Source organism: Ascaphus truei, chromosome 5, assembly GCF_040206685.1.
Source record: "Ascaphus truei isolate aAscTru1 chromosome 5, aAscTru1.hap1, whole genome shotgun sequence".
NCBI classification, from domain to species: Eukaryota; Metazoa; Chordata; class Amphibia; order Anura; family Ascaphidae; genus Ascaphus; species Ascaphus truei.
In genome coordinates this window covers 66,861,201-66,886,771 of record NC_134487.1, presented here as the reverse complement: position 1 = coordinate 66,886,771, position 25,571 = coordinate 66,861,201, and the positions used below count along the sequence as shown (strand labels likewise).

The 25,571-nt window shown below is 42.3% G+C and overlaps 1 protein-coding gene across 2 annotated transcripts in view; it reads right to left on the bottom strand.

Moving 5' to 3' along the window:
* The window catches only part of ASZ1 (ankyrin repeat, SAM and basic leucine zipper domain containing 1), a 150,844-nt gene that overhangs the window by 103,050 nt on the left and 22,223 nt on the right, over positions 1-25,571 (bottom strand). For both annotated transcript variants that reach the window (XM_075599967.1, XM_075599968.1), the window contains exon 4: positions 8,957-9,068. In XM_075599967.1, the coding sequence (XP_075456082.1) occupies positions 8,957-9,068 (112 nt within the window). The remainder of the gene's footprint in view (positions 1-8,956; positions 9,069-25,571) is intronic.

The following is a 25,571-nucleotide window of genomic DNA, read 5'->3' as shown; positions in this document are numbered from 1 at the left end:
TTCATGGACCTGTACGAGCGGACCCATATACTCCATGATGAGTCTTATGGACACCACATTGTCAAATATCTACGCTACATTGATGATGTGTTCATCTTGTGGGATGGCAACGAAAAGGATGTGTTAGCGTTTGTGGCTTCTTTGAATAACATTCCTTCCACCATATGCTTCACTCTCAGTCACAGCTCTAAAGAAATTGCTTTCTTAGACACGATTGTATATAAGTCTGGGGGCTCGTTGGCTACAAGACTGTACCGGAAGAGCACTGACAAGAATTCATTGCTGTGTGCATCCAGCCACCATCCCTTGCCACTCAAAAGGGGTCTCCCCTACTCACAGCTTTTAAGAGTGAAGAGGATTACAACAGATCCAGCGGAGACCGAAAGGGCTTTGGGTCAGATGGCTGCCCGCTTCCGAGAGAGGGGCTATTGTGAAAAGGACATCCAATACGCCTTACAAAAGGTGGAACAGGTTGACAGGAATGTATTGCTGACATCAGTGTCCAAAAAACCGGAGACCAACAGACTCAACATAGTCAGCACTTTTAGCACCGCCTCCAATGACATCAAGCGATGCATCCGGGGGAACTGGCGGATCTTACAAAATGATGAGAGGATAGGCACATGTGCCAAAGAACCACCGTTGTTCTGCTTCCGTCGCAGCCCTAGTATTGGTGACATGGTGACAGGATCGGATCCAATAGAGAAATATGCCACCTCCAAGACCTGGTTGGCCAAGAAACCAGGCTCATATCGGTGTCATGGCTGTACTAACTGCCAGTTCATGCAATTGGGCCCCAGCTACAATCATCCCCACAGTGGCATTCCTATCAAACTCCAACAGGCACTTAATTGTGAGTCCAAATTCGTGGTATACTACATCAGATGCCCTTGTGGACTCCTATACATTGGAAAAACTGTGAGGATGCTGAAGGAGCGGATGGCCATGCACCGTACTACGATCAGGAAAGCCCTAGTGAGTGGTGGCGATGACATGGACCTTAAATGCCTCCCTGTCGCGAGACATTTTAAAGAACATAGACACTCCTTAGCAACGCTTAGATGCATGCCTATCCTGCAGGTCACTATTCCTACGCGTGGTGGTGACAGGGGCAAGATCTTGCTACAACAGGAGGCCAGACTCATTTTTGAACTGCGGACCATGGCACCAGGAGGACTGAACGAAGAGCTAAAACTGGGCTGTTTTTTGTAAATTGTTTATGTTTACATGCGCATTGATTTTTACTTGCTTGGATGTTTGACCATGTTTGAATGTTTATTTTTATGTTTGCATGTACAGTTTGACGTGTGGACACTGTTCCTCCATAGCTTCACTTCCCCTGCACACTGTCACTCCCTCGTTTTTATTGTCATTTTATTGTCATTATTTATGTTGTGGGGTGCAGCTGGTACTCCTGGTACCTTCACCACTGCCTTTTGTGGCTTTAATTTCAGCCACAGGCTTTTTTGGCTCGTGTGTCTGCCTTGTATTGGTGCTGTGGGTGCAGCGCTGCCCTTTCTATCAGTTTTTACTACTGCGCCTGCGCGGACTGTGTGCTGGCGTCCTTGGTTGCCAGGGTTCCTCCATTAGGGTACTGCGTGCCTTTCCAGTGCGCAGTGATGTTTCCCATTGGCTCCCCGGCTCACCCTTTGCCCTATGACGCGCAGGCTAGTCAGGTGACGCGCTGCAGCTCCCGACACCGGTCGCAGGCTATGGACATCAGAGCAGGCAGCCTTGATCACGAGAGGGGTTTCCCTGCTCGTGGATCTAGGACATCAAACGCAGATATCTGAGCTGGCTGCCTTTGATTACTATATTGCTTTTTCCTGCTTGTGGATCCGCATGGCTCCTTTTGGTCCAGGCATTGGTTGTTTCTTAATGGTGCTCAGCTGCACAACAGGTAAATAATGACAGGTTGCTGGTGATTGGTTATGTTTAATTGGTTGCACTAGGGGTGTGGGTATATAAGTAGGGTCACTGTTAGTGTGGTGTTTGCACGGCCCTGAGGAAGGTCTCCCTGAGAGACCGAAACGTTGGCTTTCGTGTATCTGTTTATTTCAATACAGATTATTTGGGATTACACCTCGTTGGTTGCTGTCTCTTTACTGGTCTTTGGTCTGGTTCGTATGATATGTGGATTCCTATGGGACTAGCAACTGCCTTTTGCTTTACATTAGAGTGCTGACTGCTTTATTTATTTATATATATATATATATATATTACTTTTAGCACTAGATTTATTAACTTCTTCCTTGTTTTTATTGTACCCTTCTCATTGAACATACTGGTTTGCATATTGTATCCCGCTTGTGTGAATGACATTCAAACTTAACAAAATATAAGAGTTGATAATGGTTTGTTAGGTTTCCAGGTCTCTCACACCACCAAAGGGAGTATCTGACACCTAAGAGAATCCTGTTGACCATTCCAAAACGGCAACATTTCTCTTAACTCTTTCATATGGAAATTGTGATAAGGTACTTGCTTCTATCAATGTAGACATTAGGCCTAGCACATTTAAATATTGAATGGAGCTTTCCAAACCTTGTATTTAGTTGAGAATTGTTATTAGCTTTCTTCCGAGTACTGTAATTTTTTTCTTTGTACTGAATTGGAAACCCAGAAAACGCAGATTTGGTGAAGGGCAGATACTCCCAGTTTAAAAGCCAACCATGTTCCACCAAACCTTAAGTTACTTTATAGCAGTGATTCCCAACCAGGGTTCCTTGGAGCAGTCTCAGGGGTTCCGCCTACGGGCCACCCGCACTCGTTGTGCGGCACACAATGGCTTTCATGGCTCTCCCCCTCGTCGTCATCCCCCAGAGGTCGCTCTCAGGACTGCAGGGTAGGAGTACGCTCTAGTAGTGCGGCATTTCAGGTGCCTGCTGCTAGCTAGAGCGAGTGTGTGTGTGCAGTTCTGCCTGCTCTGCTGCTAGTCGCCGTAGGATACAAGCCTCTCCTCCTGCCTGAGGTAGGCATGGGGGGGGGGGGGGAGAGGGGAGAGATTATGTGAGATGCGGAGGGGGTGGGTGATGCGAGATAAAGGGTGGGGTCATGTGAGATGCAGGGGGGGTGTTGAGTGATCTGAGATGCAGGGCGGGGTGATCTGAGATGCAGGGGGTGAGTATGATGATGATGAAGCGAGCTGGGGGGATATGAGGATGATGATGAGGGGTGCTGGGGGGAGATATGATGATAATGATGATTATACCCCTGTGGCCCGCATCTGTTTTCCTTGGAGCATTTCGGCCCTTCTCACTTTACAAGTTGTGCAGGCCTGCGCTAGAGTTTGAAACAGCTCGCGAGAAATTGAGTAAAAATATATATTATATTATAACTATTAAGGTTTAACGCATAGGAAGTTTATTTATTTAAAAGTATGAGTTCATTATTATTTATTAACCCTACTGCTTTACACATCTATTTTGTGATTTACCCCTGTCGAACCTAATATGTGTAATCCAGATAGGGGTTCCTCGAAATTTTACAAAATACTTCAAGGGTTCCTCCAAAAAACAAAAAAAGGTTGGGAATCACAGCTCTATAGGATTTCATTCAACTTTGTCCTCGATTTAGCCTGGGATAGCCATAATGAAATAGTTTAGTTGGATGTAGATTCTGTTTACAAGATTCACATTTTTTTTTTTCCAATTTTATTTTGAGAGAAAATATAGCCCACTCATCTCACCACTAAGCTGATGTTACTCATGGAATGAAAAAAAATTAAAACAAATTTGGTTGTTTGTTTTTACCCATTAGGTCTACGACCCGGGTCTGCAACTGGAGGCCCGTGGGTCAAGTCCAGCCAGTGAAGGACCAACGTTGCTCTGCTGACCATTCCATGCCCAGGCACAGATACGCTCACTAGAGGCGGACACCTGATGGGGCTCCCCAAGAGCTGCTCCCCTCTGCACAGGACCAGCGAGCTAAGGGGCAACATTTGCTTGTATTTTGTGGAACGTCAAGCCCACCCACTGGAATGTTAATGAGCCAAGAGGACAAAGAACTTTGTAGTCGCAGCTGCATTCATTCTGAACCCCTTCAGTGTACATCTGCGTCGCCCCAGACAGCCTTTGGTGCAGCCTAAGGGTGTGAGCTGTTTGCTGATGTTTGGTGATGTTAAAGCTTCTCTATTTAAATCTGAAACTCACCAGGCCTGTATCCCCTGTGCCCAATTTTCCAACAATCTGTCCATGAAATGTCCATTAAATGTAACCATGTATTGTTATAACTCTGAGCCCAGGACACACTTGAAAACGAGAGGTAACTCTCAATGTATTACTTCCTGGTAATGAAGAATTGATGATTCAGGGCACAATGCAGATTTTCAAAAAGATTTAATAAATCAAATAGCAAAAAATACGACATTTCGTCCTTCACAGAGGACTTTCTCAAGTGACTGGCACTTGAGAAAGTCCTCTGAGAAGGACGAAACTTCGTATTTGGTGCTATTTGATTTATTAAATCCGCATTGTGCCTATGATCATCAATTCTTCACTATCTTAGGATCCATTGGCAGTTGTCCCTGAACCAGGAGCACCGGTTGTTGCAAGCATTTTCCTTAATCTATTGGTGTGCAGCTTTATCATTTTCTGTTTTACTTCCTGCTAAAACATTTTTAGAAATAAACAAAAAAAATACAGCTTCATGCTCTTCCTGGTGCACAGACACACAATAGCAGCCCTCTCCAGGGTGCTGCACTGCAGCTAATCACCGCCTCCAGCGTTTTCAGGATGAGAGGGAGAGTAGGAACAGTGGCGAGAACTGCATGAGCAGAGGAGTGAAAATAGTGTCATGTCACGGGAGACCAATGCTTTGTAACACAAAAAAACCCGGATCCTTTGATTGAGCAAAACGTGAGATAAAATAAATTGTAGTTTATTCACACAATGAACATACACAGCTTAATTTACAAAAAAATATGAAAATACACTTAGTTACGATGTGAACTCTGGTTACAGGAAAGATCTTAGATGGAATCTCGGGTGAATCTTTTTACAGTATGGGTGAATCTACCCCCTGACTGGCTGCACAGACTTTTAAAACCTCACAAGTCCTATCTTCACACTGTGCAACCAATCGGGATTGGGAACAAAACATCCCACCTATTGGCAAGGTTCGCCCATACTTCAGGGCGTCTGGCAGAGACTTCAAGGTATGCTGCGAGCATGTGCGAACTTCGCCCTTAAGCCGCCTAACACACCTAGCCAAGACCACTTCCCTGGTGACATATTGTCTGCCTTTCCCCTGACACCTGGACATATGTCAGGGAAAACTATTTACCTCTGTCCCTCCCCCCCTCAACACTTTACAGTGTCAGTTTCTTTGAACTATCAGACACAGGGAACCGAACCAGCAGGGTGGCTTTAGAAACCCGAGTCTAATTATGCATTGCTTACTCACTGGGATTTCCTGCCATGCATTTTGAAGCATAGTACTTGACACTTTAAGTGTTATCTCCTGTTCTGGACGCCTGAAGGGAAATTCCCCTTATGTCTATAATGTTAAAACAGTTAAACTAGGGTATCTTTAATTCATCAATTTTTATAAGGCTTTATAAAAATTGTGTAATAACCTTTTTAAAGGTTTTACCCCAGCAGTGCCCACCTCAAAACTCAGCGCTCTATGATGTTCCCAGCTAAAGTTACATCACTGCTTATGCGCTACACAAAAGGCTGCGGACTTAAAAAAAAAAATGTTACCCTTTCTGCGGTTGGCAGTGAAACACTGTGTCCATGCGTATAACCGATACATAACTTGGGAAGGCAGATACAATGTAACTCCGGGTATTAATGTGGTCCCCTTACACCTAGCGGGGCACACACAGACAATTCTAACACATTTACAGGCTTGCAGCCAGCAGTGGACTGCAGAGCAGACACTTCACATGTACCCCATATGACTGAGGGGAACTCTGTAACATGACATACATGTGGTCCCCCTATACCTAGCGGAACACACAGACCGTTGTAACACAATTACAGGGTTGCAGCCATTAGTGGGCTGCAGAGCTGACACTTTACATTTACCCACTATGATGGTCACGAAAGCTTCTCACTTAACAGTTGAAGAATTATTCAAGACATTAAATTAGGAAGAAAAAGGAAGAAACATCAATGGTGAATATTTGAGTAATCTAAAATTAGTAAATTACTTATTTTGACACAGGTCCAGAAGACCTCCAGTAGTAATAATAATAATAGCATGGTCTTGTATAGCGCTGCTAATTTTACGGAGCGCTTTACAGAGACATTTTGCAGGCACAGTCCCTGACCCGTGGAGCTTACAATCTATTTTTTGGTGCCTGAGGCACAGGGAGATAAAGTGACTTGCCCATGGTCACAAGGAGCAACAGGAATCGAACCAGACTCCCCTGCTTCAAACTCAGTGCCAGTCAGTGTCTTTACTCACTGAGCCACTCCTTCTCAAATTGGAGATCTCGCCAAACTAAGCTAGTAAGAATGTGGGCCTTTGGATCAATCTCAGCATGACCAAAATGTTTAACAAACATGTCAAGACGGCAAAGATTGAAAAAGACAGACTGGAAAAGGTTGAAGGCTAGGTCTACCTTTCCAGCAAATAAGCATGGATGGGAACCTTTTGAATGAAAATCAATACGAGAATGAAGATGGGATGGAGGACATTTGGAAGAAACAAGACTATATTTCAAGGCAATCTTCTACTGTGCCACAAGAAGAACGTTTTCGACCAGTGCTCATGAATGGATGGGAAACTTAGACAATAAATAGGAAGATAATTCAGAAGCTTCAGACAACACAAAGTATGGAGAGATTTCTGCTGGGTATTACCTAGAGACAGGAAAAATAATGAATTGGTTTGAACCCAAACAAAAAAGTCTCACTACAAAAGGTTGAAGAAATTAAAATGGCAGTGGGCTGGACATATTGCAAGAAGAAATTACCGTTGGACAAAGATGGTACTCGACTGGATTCAAAGAGATTAAAAGAACAAGACGACGACCAAAAGTAAAATGGGTGGATAAAAATCAGAAAATGCTTTGAGAACATGGAGAGGTTTGCAACCGCAGTACGTGGAAGATCCTTAGGGAGGCCTTCATCCAGAAGTGGATCAACAAGGGCTGAAGATAATGATAATGGTAACACATCTAAACATTATATATGGAGGTCTGATGTTATCTTGGTAAAAAGAGTAAAAACCATGTTCAAATACTGTTTTTGGCCCTCTAAAACTACTTTTGCAAGGGGGCCGGAAGAGGTCAGAGTGCTGGTCTACAAGCAAAAACCCTTCACAGTACATTGTTTATATTTTTCTGCCCATAAGAATCATGACAGGAAACGTATCTTACAAAGGTTTGACGTCCTCTCCATTTGAGCTATGGCTGCATCAACTTTTTGGGTCGCACTTAAAAATCACCTTAATGACAAGTCACTTGAAATTTTGGTCATGGAATGACATTTTGTGAGAGTCATTGCTGCTCTGATCAGTGTATAGAATTATGTAAAATATTGTTACAGCTAAGAGCAAAGAATCCAAAAACAACCCAAATCATTGAACTTTGAACCTTTTACAATACAGTTAATGAAGGCTGTGAGGAAGATGTAAACTGACCTGATGGTGAAAATCTTTATACCGGTATTTATTACTGTCCCTGCAATTTAAAAAGTAGCAAAAATGCATTTCATACATTTTTACTAGGAAAAAGATTTCTTTAGCTGTAATATTTTTTCTGAAAAGTTATATTGAATTGCACACTGTTCAAAGCAAACATTTCTTACGCTTTCAATACTCTTTCAATATGTGAGGTGTTCCACATACAAATAGCCAATATCTTCTTGTGAGGGCTGCAACACACTGAGTTCTTACAAACTATCAACTAAACGGCATTGATCTAGTAGTGTCAAGTCTAACTACTGGGCATCAACCCATCCACATTGTATTCCAGGCTACTCTAGTGTATTCTAACACATTGAGCTATATGAGCTATATGGACTGGAAACATTAAAGAATTATAAATGTATTAGCTTATAAATAGACCCATCTCGGTACACTGCACAACATCCAATGTTAAATGCAAGTTCAAATTTCAAAACAATCATACATTTTAAAAGGCATAAACAAATCTGTACCAATCTAGGAAATAATCCTTTTTCACTTCTTTACCAAGCCATGTGTGAAACAAGAAAACAAAATAAGCAGTGGGATTTCCTTTCATTAACAAGAAACAAGTTAAGGTTTTCCTTACTGACATATTGGAAGCATCACATCGGAAGGAAATGACAAATTAAGTGTTGACACACTGGGTTGTGTAAGATTCTTATGACGATATTGCTTGATGTCAATCTCTGTGCAAATGCTTAACAGAACTCTGTTCCTGACACATTTCTGTGCCTATTAAATCTTGAGTGTGTGTAAATCTTGTGTGTGTGTGTGTGTGTGTGTGGTGTGTGTGTGTGTGTGGTGTGTGTGGTGTGTGTGTGTGTGTGTGGTGTGTGTGTATATATGTATATACATATACACACACACACTTAAAAAAAAAAAAAAAAAACTCTTTAAATTCTACTTCAGTTTCCGGTTCTTCTCAGAATAACCATATGTACAGCACACCACATACCAGGGTTCGTGTATTTCTATGCACCTAAAAACACATCTACAGTTTCTATGTATGCTATTAGTGGGATCATTTTTCAAGTACATGTATTGTGCCATTAACCCCACTGATCTATAGAAAACAACCCAATGAAGGAAGATTATAGCTCCTATTACAGAAAAGGCAACCATTTTTTACTTAAAACTGAAAGCCACCTCCCTTTCAAAACAGACCTTGTAGATGGAACTGAAGAACCATAACGGAAAAGGTCTATTTAGAATGCAACTTGCCTAATGTACATCATGGATAATACACTCAACACTAATTGTTCTAAACTGTATAGCATAGATAACGAACTTATTTGATATCTCAAAATATATGGCTTACCTGCACGCAACATTTGGATCAGAATTCCTTGACAAAAGCAGTTCAACACACTTCACAATCTTTTCCTCCGAAGAATGAGCAATGCAGGCGGACATAAGGACAGTAAATTTATCTAACATTCATATATGGGGGGAAAAAAGACAAATAAAAAAAAAATTAACTCAAGTTGAATGTAATATTAAAGCAGTATGAACAAGTACTTGAAGAGGCAAGAAAAGCGCTCCTTTAATGCAGCACTCAAATCAGAGTAGTGAATTGATAATGTGATTACAAGCTTTTAATAAAAACTTATAATAGGAAATATCAGACAAGCAATGATGTAAAGACAACACACAAATTAATTTTAAAAAGTGAATCGTGCTAAATTTCTAAAAGTCTGGATTATGTGGCTAGCACAGACACATCGCAGGAGTGGATGGTCCCACAATCCTGCTGTGATAGTTTCCGAAACACGTTCTCCGCTTACTCAAAGGGGACAGGAAATAGACGGGAGAGGCCTAGAGCAAGACGCAAGGTAGAGAACAGAGGTGCGGGCCACGCAGGAGACATGGCCTCGGGTCCCGGAAGGAGAGATTCGGATCAGAAGATGAAAATGGAGAAGGAAAAGAAGATGGATGACTCCTCCCTCCCCCCCTGATTTAGGATTCAGTTTTTCTTCTTTCTCGTGTGTATTTTTGTATAACATTGGTGTTTCATACGAATGCGAAGTTATGTCTTGTATGGTGAAACACTTCAATAAAATTTGAGAGATACTGTATATAGATAGATAAAAAAAAAGTGAATCGCATCACACACTCAGGAGAGACGTGTATTGCGCTCACTACACCAAACTTTATTCACACCACAGGTGCAGTCGTTGTGATATAAAAAGGATTCTAACTCCAAAAACCGGTAATTCCATTTTCAAAAAAAAATTATGTTTTGCAAAAGGAAATGTAGGTAGGGGAGAAAGAAGAAAATTTAAAACAACTTACCGTAATTTTCTTTTCCTGGAACCATGGCAGTGGGCACCTTTGGGTTAATCCCTTCTCACTCTAGGTAGGACAGGAAATAGACTTTTGCAGGTAGGCCATATAAGGCCCCTCCCTCTACCTGCACCGTAGTCTTACGATTCTTCCATAGCTGAAAAATATAACTGATAGGCATTAGACATACACAGGGAGGGTAATTATGTGCCCACTGCCATGGTTCCAGGAAAAGAAAATTACGGTAAGTTGTTTTAAATTTTCTCCTTTCCTGATCACCCTGGCAGTGGGCACCTTTGGGACATACCCAAGCAGTGACAATTTTAGGGAGGGATACATCAGAAATAAACACCACCAGTTAATGCCTTTATCAGTTTGACCTTTATTAATACACTCTAAACTTTATTTCACTACAGATTGTAACACTCTACGACCAAAGCTTGCGTCAGCTGATGATTGTACGTCTATTCTGTAGTATTTCAAGAATGTATTGAATGAGGACCAGACTGCCGCTTTGCATATCTGTCCTGGTGTAAGGAATAGAGTGTGCAGCGCACAGCAATCAAGGAAAGAGCAGGTCTTGCAAAAAATCCTTTATTGAGAAGCCATAAAATAGAGGGCTGCAACCCTTCTACGCGTTTCGTGCTAGTGCACTTTATCAAGAAGTCCTGGTGTAGCCTGGGCTTTAAATGCCCATGATGTAGACATGGCCCTTGTAGAATGAGCTTTAATGTTCAAAGGTTTATCTTGTCCTTTGTTTTCATAAGCTTTTTAAATACAAGACATTATCCACTGGGAAATTGTTGTCTTTGATGCTGCTTGACCATTCTTTGGTCCCTCTGGTATGATGAATAGTCTGTCTGACTTTCTGATATCTCGCATCCTTTCCATGTACACTTTTAGACATCTTACCACGTCTAATTTGTGTAGTCTTTCTTCTTTGTTATTCTTTGGTTCTGGACAGAATGACGGAATCACAATTTCTTGATTCATATGGAACTGTGATACAACCTTTGGCAGGAATTGATGCACTGGTCTGAGAACTGCCTTGTCTTGATGTATGACTAGGAATGGTTCCTTGGCTGATAGAGCCTGTAGTTCTCCCACTCTCCTTGCTGAACTGATTGCTATCAAAAACGCCATCTTCCTTGATAACCATTTTAAGCCTATCTCCTGTATAGGTTCAAACAGAGCTACCGTTAGTACATCCAATACTAGAGACAAGTCCCATGTCGGTACTCTGTTCTTGATTTGAGGTCTTAATATTATAACTGCCTGCAAGAACCTGATGATTAATCTTTCCATTGCCAGATTTCTTTCCAATAAGGCTGGTAGTGCAGAAAACTGTACTTTCAATGAGCTAAGACTGAGACCTTTCTCAAATCCCTTTTGCAGGAACTCTACTATTGACACAATTCTAGGTCAAAGGAATTTTTGTTTTTCTTTTTCACACCATTCGCGAAAGCAAAGCCAGATTCTATGGTATACTTTTGATGTGGAACCTTTTCTTGCTTGTAAAAGGGTCTGTATTGTTTTGTTTGAACAACCCTTCAGTCTCAATGTTTCCCACTCAATCGCCATGCCGTCATTGTTTGGCGTTCGGATGACATATTGGACCCTGTCGCATCAGTCCTTTGCGATCTGGTATGTGCCATGGTGTATCTACTGCCATATTTACCAAGTGTGTGAACCAAAGCCTTCTTGGCCAGTATGGTGCTATAAATATTACCTCCGCTTGGTCTTCCCTGATTTTCCTGATTGCTTTCGGAATTAGGGGAATTGGAGGGAACAGGTATGCCAACTTGAAGTCCCATTTGAAACTGAGAGCATCTGTACTTTGTGCGCTTGAATGAAAACTGTCTGGCACAGTAGTTCCTTGCAATGTCCAGAAGTCAGGGAGCGCAGACACCAGGATGAACATACAGTATGAGGAGAAAAAACAATAACACAAATGATAGTGAAATCCTGTAGGGTAAAAAAATATTCTAACTGGGAATGGGGACATGCACAGTGGATAGAAACAAAATATAGACAGATAGCCACTGCTATAGTCCTATGGGGTAAGAGGCTGGAATATGATCAGGTATACACATGACACAGTGGTTGAAATCAAGAATGGCTACACAAATGTAGAAAATGATAATAAAAAAAAAAGGGTTTAGTAAAATGATATCAGGAGGCACACGGATGCAGTGGGAACTTACAATCAAGCCCCAGAAATCAGGCAATGGAAATAGAGCTTAGTCTGTGTCCGTTGTGGGAGAGATAACCTGTATGCGTAGTAACTGCTGCAGGGGAGTCAGGCTGCGCCGGCGCTTCCTCCACTGTCAGCCTCCGCAGGACTTCCGGTTTAGATTCTCTCCACCAGTATTCGGCACCACGTGACTGCGTCCCACTGCGGGCAAAGCAAGCTGCTATAAAACAGGAACCAGAGACTCAACGCAAGTAGACTTCTGCGTTTCGCTAACAGCTTCCTCAGGAGTCTGTGGTGCCTGTTAGTGGCTGGCCTGCTTGATATACAGAGGCACAGCCAATCGGGAGTCAAGTGTGACGTCATCCTTCCAATCATCTGCATGCATCATTTCCACCAATAGTGGTATGGATTGCTCGATTCTGCACCTATCATCCTTCAGAGGGGCGGGACTAATGTCCGTGGGCAGCATAAACACCAACAACAATTTTAATGGGTGAAAAAACAGATATGTGTTCCCTTAAACTCTGGGGAACAGGCAGCAATAAAAAAGCATTAAAAACCTTTAAAGAACTGGCAGGATTCAAAGACATTTAAAGGGTTAATTCCAACAGCATAGGCTTAAGTGCCAACTTGAAGGGGAAGTTTAGAACCTATCATGCTCCAAAGGTCAGAGCTTACATACGTCCTAATTATGCATACATAATAATAATTTTAATAAAACACATAATACAAGATCACTCAAAAGAGAGTAATAAGGAACACACTGCATGAAAAAATGGTCATTAAAAGGCTAGAGGAGTTAAAGGCCAGCAACAGTTAAAAGTTAAACAAGGGGAAAAAAAGTTAACCTAGGGGGAAAAAAAGGGGGGTGGCAGTATGGACAAGGGGCGTGGTGACATAATATCATATATAACTATATATAGTGGACATAATTCAACAAATGAAATAGCCAGAAAATGACATTATATAAAGACATTTCATAAAAAACATGTTCCTATAAAAAAAGCAGCAATATCAATATCGATGTTGAGACCATCAGGTTCTAAAGTTTTTAATTTGAAGATCCAATAGCTCTCACGCTGAATTAATCTCTTATCCCTATCCCCTCCTCTCCAATGGGGGTCCACACATTCGATAGCTCTATATGTGAGACCTGCAGGATTACCATTGTGTGCTTGCAAGAAATGTTTGGGCACGCTATTTGTTAGTAACTTCCTTTTAATATTTCCTACATGTTCTAGGATGCGTGTCCTAAGTGGTCTTATCTACATATTGGAGGCCACAAGGGCACTCCAATAAGTATACAACGAAATTGGTCCTACAATTAGCAAATTGTTTCATTCTGAAGACCTCACCAGTTATGTTGGATTTGAAATCTAATTTGCTCCTTGAAGCAAACGAGCAAGCCTTACAATTAATACATTTAAAAAATCCTTTTGGTTTTGTTAACCACCCCTCTTGTTTTTCTGTTTTAAAGGCGCTTGGTGCTAGTTGTTTTTTTAAATTGGGAGCTCTTTTGAAAATTATCCTAGGTCTCTCTTCTAATGTACTGCCTAACACTGGGTCATCTTTTAGAATATGCCAATATTTGTTGATGATTCCTTTAATTTGTGCAGCCTTCCCATTATAAGGTGTAATAAAAGCTGTTTGGAAACTTGTCTCATTCTGTTGTCTTAATTTTGGTTGCAGAAGAGAGGCACGTTCAATTTCATTGGTTTTTCGCATTGCTTCCTTTACAGTTGATGTATTGTGCTTTCTATCTAAAAACCTTTTTTGTATGATACTCGATTGACTCTGAAAATCTGCTTCCTTGCTGCAGTTACCCTTTAATGCGTTTCAACTGTCCAAAAGGTATATTTCGTAACCAGCCTGGATGGTGACAGCTGGATTGTAGGACATAATTGTTGGAATCAACAGGTTTAAAAAAAGTTTTGGTATTCAGTTGGTCATTCTCAATAAAAATCAATAGATCTAAGAACTCGACTTGGACTGGGTTGTACTTGCTAGTAAAGCGAAGATTAAAGGGATTTACATCTAAGTATTTTAAAAAGCAATTCAAGGATGTCTCATCCCCTCGCCAAATGAAAAAAATGTCATCGATATATCTATGCCAGAGGACCAGGTTCGCGCCAAATGGGTTCTGGGACCAAATGTAATCTAGTTCCCAGACACCCATAAACAAGTTTGCGTAGCTTGGGGCGAACCTGGTCCCCATGGCAGTCACACATTTTTGAACATAGAACTCATCTTTAAAAGCGAAATAGTTGTGTTCTCGAATAAAAATTATACTGTCCACTATAAAATCAACTTGGTCTGGCAATAATTCTTGGTCCCCCATTAGGGTTCTCCGTATGGCACCTACACCTTGATTATGATTTATTGAAGTATATAGTGATGTGACATCTGTAGTCACTAAAAAACAACCTTTTCCCCATTTTGTTTTATTAAGGATTTCTAAGACCTGCATGGTGTCTCTTAATAAAATACGTCACGAAGATCCGATCTTATTTAAAAAGACATCAATATATTCTGACAGGTTCTCTGTTATAGACCCAATCCCGGAAATTATAGGTCTCCCGGGTGGTTCCTGTAAATTTTTATGAATCTTCGGGAGAAAATAAAACACCGGTATCATTGGTTTTGTAACACTCCGATATAAAAATTCCTTTTCATTCAAAATTTATTTTTGCTTCCCCTTTAATAGATGTGCTGCTAGGGCTTCTAGAAACTTTTTTGTAGGGTCTCTTGTGAGTTGCTCTAAAGAGGAAATCAACATTTTACCCCAGTTTTAGTAAAGGCCCTTATACAGATACATTCTACCATTTAGTTTTAAAAAGTTTTGGTAAATTGAAAGATAAGCCTTTTCGGAACAATTTAAGCCCTGCAGAACGTACAGCGTTCAAACAACTAATGGAAGATGATAGGATCATCATAAAGCAAGCCGACAAGGGGGGAGGTGTGGTCATAATGGACAAAAGTTATTACATTAAAGAGGTCACAAGGATTTTAAGTGATACAACAACCTATGAGCAACTCACAAGAGACCCTACAAAAAAGTTTCTAGAAGCCCTAGCAGCACATCTATTAAAGGGGAAGCAAAAAGAAATTTTGAATGAAAAGGAATTTTTATATCTGAGTGTTACAAAACCAATAATACCGGTGTTTTATTTTCTCCCGAAGATTCATAAAAATTTACAGGAACCACCCGGGAGACCTATAATTTCCGGGATTGGGTCTATAACAAAGAACCTGTCAGAATATATTGATGTCTTTTTAATAAAATACGTCACGAAGATCCGATCTTATTTAAGAGACACCATGCAGGTCTTAGAAATCCTTAATAAAACAAAATGGGAAAAAGGTTGTTTTTTAGTGACTACAGATGTCACATCACTATATACTTCAATAAATCATAATCAAGGTGTAGGTGCCATACGGAGAACTCTAATGGGGGACCAAGAATTATTGCCAGACCAAGTTGATTTTATAGTGGACAGTATAATTTTTATTCGAGAACACAACTATTTCGCTTTTAAAGATGAGTTCTATGTTCAAAAATGTGGGTCTACCATGGGGACCAGGTTCGACCCAAGCTACGCAAACTTGTTTATGGGTGTCTTGGAACTAGATTACATTTGGTCCCAGAACCCATTTGGCGCGAACCTGGTCCTCTGGCATAGATATATCGGTGACATTTTTTTCATTTGGCGAGGGGATGAGACATCCTTGAATTGCTTTTTAAAATACTTAGATGTAAATCCCTTTAATCTTCGCTTTACTAGCAAGTACAGCCCAGTCCAAGTCGAGTTCTTAGATCTATTGATTTTTATTGAGAATGACCAACTGAATACCAAAACTTTTTTTAAACCTGTTGATTCCAACAATTATGTCCTACAATCCAGCTGTCACCATCCAGGCTGGTTACGAAATATACCTTTTGGACAGTTGAAACGCATTAAGCGTAACTGCAGCAAGGAAGCAGATTTTCAGAGTCAATCGAGTATCATACAAAAAAGGTTTTTAGATAGAAAGCACAATACATCAACTGTAAAGGAAGCAATGCGAAAAACCAATGAAATTGAACGTGCCTCTCTTCTGCAACCAAAATTAAGACAACAGAATGAGACAAGTTTCCAAACAGCTTTTATTACACCTTATAATAGGATGGTTGCAGAAATTAAAGGAATCATCAACAAATATTGGCATATTCTAAAAGATGACCCAGTGTTAGGCAGTACATTAGAAGAGAGACCTAGGATAATTTTCAAAAGAGCTCCCAATTTAAAAAAACAACTAGCACCAAGCGCCTTTAAAACAGAAAAACAAGAGGGGTGGTTAACAAAACCAAAAGGATTTTTTAAATGTATTAATTGTAAGGCTTGCTCGTTTGCTTCAAGGAGCAAATTAGATTTCAAATCCAACATAACTGGCGAGGTCTTCAGAATGAAACAATTTGCTAATTGTAGGACCAATTTCGTTGTATACTTATTGGAGTGCCCTTGTGGCCTCCAATATGTAGGTAAGACAATAAGACCACTTAGGACACGCATCCTAGAACATGTAGGAAATATTAAAAGGAAGTTACTAACAAATAGCGTGCCCAAACATTTCTTGCAAGCACACAATGGTAATCCTGCAGGTCTCACATATAGAGCTATCGAATGTGTGGACCCCCATTGGAGAGGAGGGGATAGGGATAAGAGATTAATTCAGCGTGAGAGCTATTGGATCTTCAAATTAAAAACTTTAGAACCTGATGGTCTCAACATCGATATTGATATTGCTGCTTTTTTATAGGAACATGTTTTTTATGAAATGTTTTTATATAATGTCATTTTCTGGCTACAGACATACCCCACATTAACGTACGCAATGGGACCGGAGCATGTATGTAAAGTGAAAATGTACTTAAAGTGACGCATGACCTTTTCCCCACTTATCGATGCATGTACTGTACTGCAATCATCATATACGAGCATAACTGATGTAAATAACGCATGTGTAAAAGGCTCTATAGTCTCCCCACTTGCGCACAGCTTCGGTACAGGTAGGGAGCAGGTATTTCTGTTCAGGTCGTGCTGACTGGCGCATGCGTGAGCTGTCGTTTGCCTATTGAGCGAGATGTACTTACTCGTGAGTGTACTTAAAGTGAGTGTACTTAAACCGGGGTATGCCTGTATTTCATTTGTTGAATTATGTCCACTATATATAGTTATATATGATATTATGTCACCACGCCCCTTGTCCATACTGCCAACCCCCTTTTTTTCCCCCCTAGTTTAACTTTTAACTGTTGCTGGCCTTTAACTCCTCTAGCCTTTTAATGACCATTTTTTCATGCAGTGTGTTCCTTATTACTCTCTTTTGAGTGATCTTGTATTATGTGTTTTATTAAAATTATTATTATGTATGCATAATTATGACGTATGTAAGCTCTGACCTTTGGAGCATGATAGGTTCTAAACTTCCCCTTCAAGTTGGCACTTAAGCCTATGCTGTTGGAATTAACCCTTTAAATGTCTTTGAATCCTGCCAGTTCTTTGAAGGTTTTTAATGCTTTTTATTGCTGCCTGTTCCCCAGAGTTTAAGGGAACACATATCTGTTTTTTCACCCATTAAAATTGTTGTTAGTGTTTATGCTGCCCACGGACATTAGTCCCACCCCTCTGAAGGATGGTAGGTGCAGAATCGAGCAATCCATACCACTATTGGTGGAAATGATGCAGGCAGATGATTGAAAGGATGACGTCACACTTGACTCCCGATTGGCTGTGCCTCTGTATATCAAGCAGGCCACTAACAGGCACCACAGACTCCTGAGGAAGCTGTTAGCGAAACGCAGAAGTCTACTTGCATTGAGTCTCTAGTTCCTGTTTTATAGCAGCTTGCTTTGCCCGCAGTGTGGAATACTGGTGGAGAGAATCTAACCCGGAAGTCCTGCGGAGGCTGACAGTGGAGGAAGCGCCGGCGCAGCCTGACTCCCCTGCAGCAGTTACTACGCATACAGGTTATCTCTCCCACAACGGACACAGACTAAGCTCTATTTCCATTGCCTGATTTCTGGGGCTTGATTGTAAGTTCCCACTGCATCCGTGTGCCTCCTGATATCATTTTACTAAACCCTTTTTTTTTTTTTATCATTTTCTACATTTGTGTAGCCATTCTTGATTTCAACCACTGTGTCATGTGTATACCTGATCATATTCCAGCCTCTTACCCCATAGGACTATAGCAGTGGCTATCTGTCTATATTTTGTTTCTATCCACTGTGCATGTCCCCATTCCCAGATAGTGCAATCCTGTAGGGTAAAAAAATATTCTATCATTTGTGTTATTGTTTTTTCTCCTCATATGTTCATCCTGGTGTCTGCGCTCCCTGACTTCTGGACATTGCCACTATATAAGGATCTATAAGGAAGATCCACTGAAGGTCGAGCTGCAAACTGGAACTGGTTGTGTATCATTTCATTCTATATTTTGCATTTACTATACTGCATTATCTCCTTTTATCTGAAACACTCGCAGGAGCGCCTGGTGATTTTTGTGTCTTTACAGTAGTTCCTTACCTTGCGGGTCTGATGTGTCGCCATGAGATCTATGTCTGGCTGACCCCATTGCTCTACCAGTTCTTGAAACACCTGTGGGTCTAATGCCCACTCTCCTGGGTGTATAATGTTGCGACTTAGAAAGTCTGCTGTGACATTTTCTGCTGTGAGGTTCATCAGCTTTCTGCTCCTGGTTCCTCCTTGTTTGGCTATATACTTGACAACTGACCTGTTGTCTGATTCTATCTTTATATAGCCACCCTGTATTTGGTCTTGGCAAACTTCTAGGGCCCTTTGTACTGCTTTTAGTTCCAGCAGATTTGATGGAAGATGCTTTTCCTGGTTTGTCCAGGTTCCTTGCACCAATGTGTCTCCCATTTGGGCACCCCAACCAGCGTTGCTCACATCTGTTGTAATTCTTACTGTACTGGGTGTAGTGTTTGTCCTTTTCCCATGTTTCGGGTATCTTCCCACCACTTTAATTCCTGTTTTGTGTGTGGGTGTAACAAGATTCTTTGTCTTGTGTTTTTGTGATTCCCGTTCCATTGTTGCAAAATGGTTTTGTAATGGTCTCATATGTAGTGCTGCCCATTTTGTGACGCTTACTGTTGAAGCGAATTTTCCTAGAAGCCTCATGCATTTTTCTGCTGAAGTTCTGGCAGCTTTCCTGAGCTTCTTTGTTTGCATGGCTATGTCTTGCCTCTTTGCGTCTGGCAGTCTCATTTCTTTTTTTACCGTATCGAATTCTACCCCCAGAAATCTTAACAGTTGAGTGGGCATGAGAGGACTCTTGTCTCTGTTTATTAACCAACCGTGCTGTTCCAGGAAGGTTATGACCATCTTCTGATCTTGTTGTAGTTTCTCCAGACTTTTTGATTTTACCAGGATGTCATCCAGGTATGGGTATATTTCTACCCCTCTTTCTCTCATTTCTGCCACTAGAGGGGCTAGAACCTTTGTAAACGTCCTTGGGGAAGTCGCCAGACCAAATGGCAGTGCTGTGTACTGATAATGATCTTGATTTACTGCAAACCTTAGACATCTTTGGTGTCCCTTTGCTATGAGCACATGTAGATAAGCGTCTTTTAAGTCTATTGCCACCATCCAGTCTCCTGGTTGTACTTCTTGAATAATCAGGTTCAGAGATACCATCTTGAATTTTCTTATTTTCAAGAATGAATTTACCTTATTAGGTCTAGGATTGCTCTGTAATCCCCTGTAGGTTTCTTTACTAGAAATATTCTGGAATAAATTTCACTTCCTCTGTCTTCCTGAGTACCTTCTTTATTACTTCCGCTTGTAATAACTTCTTTAAAGCCGAATTCATTTGCCTTCTTTTTTCCTTGGACTGTATCCATGTTATTAGGCCCATATTTCTTCTTGGCATCTCTTTGAATTCTATACTGCACCCCTGACGAATGGTTTCTAATACCAAATTGTCCTGTATTGTTTGGGCCCATGTTGCAGAAAACTGCTTCAGTCGCCCTCCTACTGGCAACTGCTGGGCCCTTTGACCTTCATGTGAACTTGTTCTTTGCAAATGATCCTCTTCCTCTGGCGCCACAAAAAGCCGGTTCTGGCCGCCCCTCCATGTTGTTTGTCTTGGAAACGACCTGCCAGGTCTATATGCCTTTGCTTCCTTATACTGGTTTCTATTAACCAGTTGGAAACCAAATCTTCTGGTCCCGTTTTCCTGAGGTAAAAAAAAGTGCTCTTACCTTCTGATGCTTTTGTTATTATGGCATCCAGTTTGTTGCCGAAGAGGAACTCACCTTCAAATGGTAATCCACATAAGCTGTTCTTTGATGCTGTGTCAGCCATCCACTGTCTGAGCCATAAAGCCCTTCTTGCTGATACCGCTAGCGCCATAGATTTAGCTGCTAATTTTACCGCATCCAACGAGGCCTCTGCTATGTAGTCTGTTGCCCACTTTAGAAAAAACAAATAGGTAGCGCTATATCCCACAGTGAGCTGGCAGCCGGTGATATAACCCTGACCCCTAGTCAGGCTATAGAAGTGGAAAAGAAGTTATATCAGTGGCGCTCAACACTGTAATGATCAAAGCAATTCTAATAGATATATTTTATAATATATATTTTATAATATATACAACCAGAGCCACGGAAATCGCCCGTCCGATTGGATGCTCCACGTGGTAAGGGTAAACATGTAAATATACAAAGAAATCAAATCATAGCATAATACTGTAAAACATACACATACATAAACAAACAACACTTAACAAACGCTGAGAACAACAGGTAACTACTCACAATAGCATTTAATATGGCATATCATTAATATCATAAAATACACTTATTACACATAAAATAGTACATAAAAACATATATTAGGTTTCGTCAGATTCGTCAGATGAAAAGCCTTTTCCCTTATCCAAACTGGTTTAGGATCTTGACCTTTCCTGCGTAGGGTTAACTGTCTGTTGAACAGCAGCATCCAGAGTCTGCTTAACTGGCTCCTTAATTAGTACAAGGAAGGTGCTCGTCTGCTCCTTAGAATCCCCAGCTGCTGCCTTAAGACAATCTTCACACAGCTTCTTTCTTATGCTGCAGGATTCCCCTTGGCTATATTAATAAAACAAAATAAATACTAAATATACACCCTAAAGTATATAGATCCTCTCTCTTTCCCATGTAGTACTAAAACTAAGGACTCACCTAGTCTTGGGACCTGAACTTTTTAGAAGTCTCCATATCCAGCACTTGGCTTCTCACTGCTGAGCGTTCCATGCTGCAGCTTTCTTTCACACACACAGTGTGTCCGTCACTTCCAGTGCTCGTGCACAGCTTGCGTGTCTGTGCACGCATCCGCCGGCCGGAATGTGACACGCGCGCTACGTGCGGTCGCGTGCACTGTTCCCTCTACCGCAGCGTTCCAGACGCTAGTGTGGTCAATCTGAGCCTTTTTACGGCTCGCAGCTGTGGCTGCTTCCCCCCCGCTGTACCGGGCTCCTGGGGGTTTCTTTACCGCAGCGTACCAGATGCTAGTGCGGCGAGTCTGAGCCTTCACATGGCTCTCAGCTGCAGCTGCTATGCTCCCCCTCCCTTTGTCTGGTAATGGGGCTTCCTTTGCATGTAAGCCTCCGCGGCTGCAGCTGCTCCCCACCCCACAAATGTACTGGGTTCCTGGGGCTCTTATGGGTCTCCGTCTTGCCACCGCATGGGCGCGTCGACCGGAGCTTCAGGGCAGAGAGGCTGAGGTCCCTGGATATCGGCACAAGGTGAAGTAGGTGAGTCCCTTTAGAAAATAAAAAATCCTACTCCTAGCTGTGAGGACAGGAAAAAGACTAAGGTGCAGGTAGAGGGAGGGGCCTTATATGGCCTACCTGCAAAAGTCTATTTCCTGTCCTACCTAGGGTGAGAAGGGATTAACCCAAAGGTGCCCACTGCCAGGGTGATCAGGAAAAGTGCCTTCATCTACTCCAAAACAGAAAGGCAGCCAATTAACCTCAATGTTCTAATGAAGGTAATTATTTGTAATGTCTGTATGAGAGCCCGTTATGTACATGCTTTCCATTGCTTTACTGAAGCTTAGGGACAATTTCATTGCCTGGATAAAATGGTATCAATGTAAAAAGGTTCATGCTCACACGACAAATTACAATACATATTTATACCTTCTTGAGAATTGCTTGTAATTTGTTTCATTATGAATCTAAAATTGATTTTTTTCTTAGTCTCCAACATGAAATAAGCAAGTAAACATTTGACAATAACCCAAGTACTTTCTATTGATACTTAAGTTTAGAAATTGAAACAAATACTGCAAAACAAGAATTGTCTGACTTCGCCAAGTGTTACCCATCATACTGTATACCATTAATATAAATCATAACACGTTCGTAATAATTAAATAAATTACTACCAATTCCAGCTTGCAAAATGCAATAGGATAATAGCACAAAAATAGAAATCATTTGTTCCTGGAATTTTTAGAGACATAAAATTCATGCTTAAAATTTATTTGGTAATCCTAAAACAGATTGCAAAAATGTAACATGATTAAAAGGACAATAAAAAAAAAAAATTTAAAAAAAAACAATTCCGCTTTAAACCATCTGTTGTTAAATACAACTGTCAACATCTGCCCACTTATTTTAGTTTGAACAACGTAGTCTAACACTTAACTAAAAATCTCATCTGAGTTCAATTACCTCAAGGAAGAAGTAGTCACGTTTAAACTTAAAAAAATAAAACACATAGCACAGGATGTTGAGATACTCTTCTATATCTGTGTCATCACATGTTAGAAGATGGGAAAAGGGGCAAACAGTTACCAGATTAAATTCATTTTTGTATTGTCTAGTAGCTGTATTAATCCAGGGCAACACAAGTTCATACTGCAGGTCACCAGAAATCATAAACATGCAAAACAATATGAACGACTGTTTTGAAGCTCTTTGCTTGGGACATTTTATCTGTACTGCATTTCCAATAGGTTAATGTCATTTCTCTACAAGCAGAACTGCTGCTTTAAAGAAGCATTCCAAGTTTTTTATTTTTCAATAGATATAGTAATAGGTGCTCAAGGTGCTCCATGATTCTTAAATCTCCCGCAGCACATTTAGAACCAACATATTCTGTTTAAAAAGCCAATGTGTTTGAAAAGGGTTATTTAATATTTTAAACCACCGTATTCTATAATACTATAAACCAGGCCTGCACAACTCAAAGCGAGAAGGGCCGAACTGCTCCAAGGAAAAAAAATTTGGGCCGCATGGGTAAAATCATCATCATCATCTCTCCTCCAGCACCTCTCATCATCATCCTCATATCTCCCCCAGAACCCCTCACTATCAACCTTTGCGATACTCCCCATCTATCTCTCATACCCCCATCTCTCCCCCTCACCCACACACATAATACTCCCTCTCCACATCAAACACATAATACCCCCCTGCACACCACACACATCCCACCCCCCCTGCACACCACACACATCCCACCCCCCCTGCACCTCACATCCTTCTCCCCCCTGCACCTCACATCCTTCTCCCCCCTGCACCTCACATCACTCTCCCCCCCTGCACCTCACACCACTCTCCCCCCCCTGCACCTCACACCACTCTCCCCCCCCTGCACCTCACACCACTCTCCCCCCCCTGCACCTCACACCACTCTCCCCCCCCTGCACCTCACACCACTCTCCCCCCCCTGCACCTCACACCACTCTCCCCCGCTGCACCTCACACCACTCTCCCCCCCTGCACCTCACACCACTCTCCCCCCCTGCACCTCACACCACTCTCCCCCCCTGCACCTCACACCACTCTCCCCCCCTGCACCTCACACCACTCTCCCCCCCTGCACCTCACACCACTCTCCCCCCCTGCACCTCCAACCACCCTCCCCCGCACCTCCAATCACCCCCCCCCCGCACCTCCAATCACCCCCCCCCGCACCTCCAATCACCCCCCCCCCCGCACCTCCAATCACCCCCCCCCCCCCGCACCTCCAATCACCCACCCCCCGCACCTCCAATCACCCACCCCCTGCACCTCCAATCACCCACCCCCTGCACCTCCAATCACCCACCCCCTGCACCTCCAATCACCCACCCCCTGCACCTCCAATCACCCACCCCCTGCACCTCCAATCACCCACCCCCTGCACCTCCAATCACCCCCCCCCCCTGCACCTCCAATCACCCCCCCCCCCTGCACCTCACCCCCTGCACCTCACCTCAATGCACATCACATCACATCACCCCCGGGACCGCGGGGAATCGCCGCCATTTTTAAAAAAAAAATTTAAATCTCATCACGGGCCGCACAGAGAGGCCGGGCGGGCCGCATGCGGCCCGCGGGCCGTATGCGGCCCGCGGGCCGTATGCGGCCCGCGGGCCGTATGTTGTGCAGGCCTGCTATGAACCATAATACACAACGCTTCACAAATAGAGCAATATAAAATCATAAAACCACCCGACTTGTAAAACTTCAAACAACTGGATTTGACAATGTTAATGTACGCAAACAAATCACCTCCATTGTTAATTTCGTAACATGATCGCTCATGTTTCATATCAAAGTACTGTAATTACTTGTTCCCATCCTTGTGCCTTAGAATCGACAAACCACAATGTCTGAATGACACAGTCTTTTTCCCCTGCACCCCCCTACCGGCTGTCCTGCTCTCCGCGCGCCTCCCCTCCCTCCACCTTACCTTGGTTCCCGGCGTCTGGGCGTCATGTTGCTATAGCAACGTGACGTCACATGACCCCGCAGCGTTAAAAGACGCCATGGCGACGCGTCTCCAGATGCCGGCTGAACCACGTTAAGGTTTACAGAGGCCTTCGCTGCTTCCCATGCATTTAATTTAAGTGACTTCGGGAAGCGGGCAGGGCCTCTGTAAATCCAGCGCCCCCCGCATTTAATCTCGCACCCCCCAGTTTGCACACCGCTATGTTAGAGTCAAGACTAAGGCTGTGCTTATAGTGCCGGCGACGATGACACGGCGTCAAAATAAATGCACTGAACCACCGCATACGCTTATAGTAGGCACGATGGCGCGACTAAAAATCTCTGTAGTCAGTAGAATTTGATTTTTAACGCGACAGTTTCACCATGTGATAGGCTATAAACCAATCAGATAGCTTCTGATGCAAGGAGAGGGGGGATGTGTGTGTGCAGGGAGAGGGGGGATGTGTGTGTACAGGGAGAGGGGGGATGTGTGTGTGTGTGTGTGTGTGTGTGTGTGTGTGTGTGTGTGTGTGTGTGTGTGTGTGTGTCAAGTGAAACACTATATTAACTTTAAAATAGTAAATTCTCCTGTAATTTAAAGTAAAAGTAAAGTAAATTCAGCATACAAACAAACTAAAACTCCTCTCTATTTCAGCCTACCCCCCTTGCTCTGATCTCCGCCCCTCTGCCTTCCCCCTTGCCGGGCGTCAAA